Source organism: Zingiber officinale, chromosome 2B, assembly GCF_018446385.1.
Source record: "Zingiber officinale cultivar Zhangliang chromosome 2B, Zo_v1.1, whole genome shotgun sequence".
Classification (NCBI taxonomy): domain Eukaryota; kingdom Viridiplantae; phylum Streptophyta; class Magnoliopsida; order Zingiberales; family Zingiberaceae; genus Zingiber; species Zingiber officinale.
The window spans coordinates 26423215-26427817 of record NC_055989.1 but is presented as its reverse complement, the minus strand read 5'-3'; the positions used below and the strand labels follow the sequence as shown (position 1 = coordinate 26427817).

The following is a 4603-nucleotide window of genomic DNA, read 5'->3' as shown; positions in this document are numbered from 1 at the left end:
AGGGAGTCTGTTGAACAAAATGCATTTTAAGGGCTCCCCTCCAGCAAGAAAGCAATTCGTTGAAGGGATGATGATGTTTGTACAGATGACATGATATTAATGCAAACGTTCGGCAAAGATGGTTCCTTTTATTATCTAAAATCATGTTCAGCCCTATCCATGCCTGTGTACTAGAAACCCGAGTCTTGTGGGTCTCATGTTCTGAAGGATTTTAGTCTATTTTCAAAATGTTAATTGAATGTTCTCGACAGAGACTGAGTTTTAACGTAACAAAGAAGATATTTGATTTATATAAAAGATTACTCGAAAATACAAACATAGTTTATATGAGCAGGTTTTGGTTTGGGCGACCATATTCAGCGAGCCATGGGCTCAGATATAGTTCAATCTTACAGCCTTCTCTGGGCCTGGCCCATGAAGGGGTTGATGCTCGTCCAACTCGAGCCACAGCTAATCAATCACATGTGCAAAACAAGCGGACACAAGAAGCAGTTTGGAACACATGCAAGCATATTTTTACGCACGCAACTATATTTGCACGTCCACCTTAGCAGAATACAAGACACAAAACGACTGCAAAATCGAGCAGCACAACATGATCGATCAAAGCAAAGACTTGAGCGATCGAGCTTTCATCCTCTTCCTACCTCTCTTCCTGTAGCTCTTATAATTGCCGCGATTATTGGTGTTCCTCGATGCGTTACCTCCTTCGGCGTCACCGCCTCCGCATTCTACAATATTGTTCACGTCGTCGCCGCTGTCCTCCTCTTCATCCTCGCCAGCAATCGCTGAGACGTCGTGCACAATCCTGTTATCCTCTCCATCTTCGCTGTCGCGGTCATTTTTATCAAGAGCAAAACCACGAGCGCCACCGATGATATTGCTACTTCGGCAGCTGCATCTAGTCTTCCCACGCCAAGGGTTGAAGCCGGAATAGTAATAGTAAAAGTCAGAGTCATCGGTGGCGGCGGCGGCATCGGATACGTCGGTCTTCTTCTTTCTCCCAGTCCCGGCGTGGCCTTCCCTGCTTGCCTCAGATGCGACCTTGCTGGCATTGTATGATCGGAGCTGCGCGAGATGGTAACTGCAGAGGGAATGCGGGTGTTGAGCCGGCCGCTTGCAGCGCCATCCCCTTCCGTCGCTCTTCTTGCAGCTCCCACCAGTCCCCTCCTCTTCCTCCTCAACTACCGCAGCTACATTATCCTTCTTCTTCTTCTTCTTTTTCTTTTTCTTCTTTCTAATCTTCCCGGCCTTCTTCCTTGGTTCTTCGCTGCAAGAAAATATGAAGGAAAATTGCTTTTGGAGTAGAGGAACAAGAGAGGTCGAGGGTTAGGTCAGGGCGAAGCATACCATTCAGCAGTGGCGGTGGCCGCAGCCTCGTTTTTGAAGCGATTTCCGGTAATGCCCTTGTCCTCTCCCGCTTCCGCTTTCACTGCATTCCCCATAATGCCCTCGCCGTCTTCTTCTTCCTCTTCCTCCTGCCAATAATCGGATTATTTTAGGTCGAATCGAAACGGCTCCGCATCGAACCAGCAGCAGAGATCCACAAAGAAGCAGAGAAAACGTCTCAGGAATAAGATTGGAAAAGCTGCGCGAGTTCTCGGCAATATTGAGATCGATAAGAAGGAACTAGGGTTTTCTTTATCAAATCCATAAATGCGAAGGAACCGCAAGTAATTAGCCGCGCAGTGGATGCGGAGAGAGGAGAGGATTCTCTTCGTGGAATTTGACTCCTCTGCTGCCCTCGACATTAGGGTTCAACGAATCCCAGCTTTAGGAGAAAGTTGGGAGCCAAGGAATAGAAAACCCTAACTGTTGGAGGAGGCGATATTTAAGCTACAAGGAGCTAAATAGAGCCAAAATAATTGGAATTTAGATCTCCCGAGCTGATTCAGAAACAAAAGGAAGCGCCTTTGCAAGAAAACGAAGAGAACTGCTACTAGTGCGCGCGGATAGATGGGATGGGTCGTACCTGATCGAAAGCCGGTATGAGGTCGAGGCACATCAGGTCGTCCCAGGGGGACCGGTTCAGCTCGCACAGAATCGCGACGGTGGCGTCGGGCGAGAGGGCAACATTCGATTCCAACGACTGCTGCGACGGCGGCCGCGGCAGCGGACTAGGGGAGGAGGAGAAGGAGGTGGAGACGGTGCCCAGAAGCCGGGCGGCGCATTTACGGATGCGCATGGCAGATTTCCACCGGAAGTAGGCGCGAGCGGCTGGAGTGGGGCGACCGCCGCCGCCGAGAGCTGCGGAAACAAATAGGTGGCGGTGGTGGCGGCTTCGCAGGCTTCCTTTCTCTTGCTCGGGACACTTTCTTGGCGACGCTCTCGATCCCTGGAAAAATTGTTTTTTAATATATTTTTTTTTAATCTGATTTTCTGTTCATTAGTTGGAATATTGGATCCGAAATATAATCTAAATAAACATCAGCGCTACAAAACTGCGGCGCCCGAATATTTACTCCCTTTCTATTGGGAACCGCATGGCGGGTCCAACGTTAGTTTTGATAGTCGTCCAATCACATGCCACTGTAAGCTCCTTAGTGGACGCTACGATGAAAGGAAAACGTTGCAGTGGTTGGCGAGAATACGCTGGTCCACTGGGAAAAATAAAGATATTCCTTTTCTTTGGTTTCTGGACTGCGCGACTTATGCACCTGACAAAAATTACGCATATACCCTCTCATATTTTTCTCTTATTTTTAACTCATGTTATTTACTTTTTTTTTTTTTTTACTTATATGAATTGTGTTTTTTTGGGTACTTAAATGACTTTATATATATATTTTTGATGAAATACTTAGATGACTTTATACATGATATGGTTAGAATTTCTCTCTTTCATTTGTGATGTATGGTATGATTGATAGAGTTGAAGATATAAAATGAGTTAAGGGGGCCCCCAAAAGTTTGGAATATAATATACGCGGTCGCACGCACATTCTGAAAATAAACTTAAAACAATTAATTTATATATTCGTTTGTGTATGCTTTTAATTCCATTTAGAAGATTTATGGTTTCTAGTTGTGGAACTAATTCCACCGAGTTGAAAGGAAAAAAAAAAAATAAAAGGTCAAACCTAGTGAGCAATTTGGAGATGATGATCTATCCCATCACGGCATGAGCTAGCAGATCAAAGGAGTGGTGGTACACTTACGGTGGGCGGTTCCATAGCAAGCGGAGTAGTCATTCATCGGACACATTAATTTTTGCAAAAACAAACTAAAAGAAATCACTTATTTTTTAAGAAAATAATTAAAGAAGCATCTCTTTCTAATTTACCATCGTGTCGCAATTTTTTTTAATCAAATTAACTTCTATAATTCTCATTTTTAGTCACAACTTCCAAATGAATTATAATTTTTCAAAAAATTAAATAACTATTAAAATAAATAAATTTTATATTACATCTTCAAATCATAATTGTTACATAAATTTTATATGTCCTTGTTGTGCAAATGACGGTGGAAATGGAATTACTTGACATGCATCCAATCACCTTGTAGATATATTGTTGAGATAGCTTATTTTACACCTAAAGGATGGGAGATGGTAACTCTACATAGCTCTTGATCATTTTGTAGGTATGAGATTTTTATCATAATGGAATATTGAAAGGTTTAAATGATGGGACTTCGAGGGTGTTTGATTGAGTTCATAAACTCTACAAAACAGTTTGGAGCTCATAAGCTCTAGTCTATTTCTAGCATAGTAGATGGGTGGACGATAGAGTTCTAAAATGGTGTTTTTCATCCCTATTAACCTTTTTCATAACTCAGGGAGTAAAATAAAAATAGTTGGATTTTCTTTCTCTAACATTGGGACTGTATTTCACTGAGCCAGTATATGCAACCCAGGGAGCTTAGTAATCCTGAACATGTGAGCATGTATTGGAGATGGAATAACTCTATCTTAACAGTTAAATCTGTATCTAAGATGAGGATTTTTTATGGAACATATTTACTTTGAATGAGGTTAATCAAGTACTCGTACTTTCTATTCAAAGTTCAGATACTTAGGTAGAAAATCCATATAAGAGTGAGACTAAATAAAGTGAAGAATGCAACTCCCTTTAATTAGCTGCAACATGTAAAGAGCTGAGATAGAAGAACCCCTACATTCTCTATATTCTTGGCTGGTTGGTTAGGCAAAACATCTTCACAGATTAGATAGACTGCATAGCCTCTACTGTTGGTTGAAAACGAAACTTATGTGGGTCTTTCTTACAAAAATAGTTCCAAGCAATTTGGAACAATACATGCACAATAATTTTCCAATCCAACACAGTGAGATAAGTCTGAATTTACATAGAAAAAAAATTTGATCCTTTGAAGTATTAGGGTCTTTGTGCAATCAAGAGGAAACTACTATGAATTTCTAAGCAATGTTGACTACTTTGAATATGACTTGATTAAGTCATTACATTATCTGAACTAGGTTTTGTTGAGAAGCATACCAATTATGTTGAAAATGTGATTGAAAAACGAGGTGGATAGAAGGAGACTCCATTAGGAGTTTTGTGGCTATGAGGTTTATAATGACTCACAACTATTGAAAGTTGTGAATATGTATGAGGAGTGACTCTCTCTCACATGTGAGCCC

The 4603-nt window shown here is 41.7% G+C and overlaps 1 protein-coding gene across 1 annotated transcript; it reads right to left on the bottom strand.

The window, feature by feature from the left end:
* Positions 1-491: 491 nt before the first annotated feature.
* Positions 492-2332, bottom strand: LOC122049045. Its single transcript, XM_042610536.1, has 3 exons — positions 1973-2332; positions 1351-1478; positions 492-1270 (listed from the first exon to the last, which is right to left on the bottom strand). Exons 1-3 carry the CDS (start codon positions 2183-2185, stop codon positions 604-606), a joined length of 1008 nt encoding a protein of 335 aa, XP_042466470.1. The 5' UTR covers positions 2186-2332; the 3' UTR covers positions 492-603.
* Positions 2333-4603: the final 2271 nt, after the last annotated feature.

What these genes read in the sequence shown, in the direction of transcription:
- LOC122049045 (XM_042610536.1), bottom strand. Translation starts at nt 2,185, where the DNA reads ATGCGCATCCGTAAATGCGCCGCCCGGCTTCTGGGCACCGTCTCCACC. An exon ending in TCATACCGGCTTTCGATCAG is followed by an intron (nt 1,479 to 1,972) that starts GTACGACCCATC and finishes GATTATTGGCAG; the next exon opens with GAGGAAGAGGAAGAAGAAGA. An exon ending in GCCACCGCCACTGCTGAATG is followed by an intron (nt 1,271 to 1,350) that starts GTATGCTTCGCC and finishes ATTTTCTTGCAG; the next exon opens with CGAAGAACCAAGGAAGAAGG.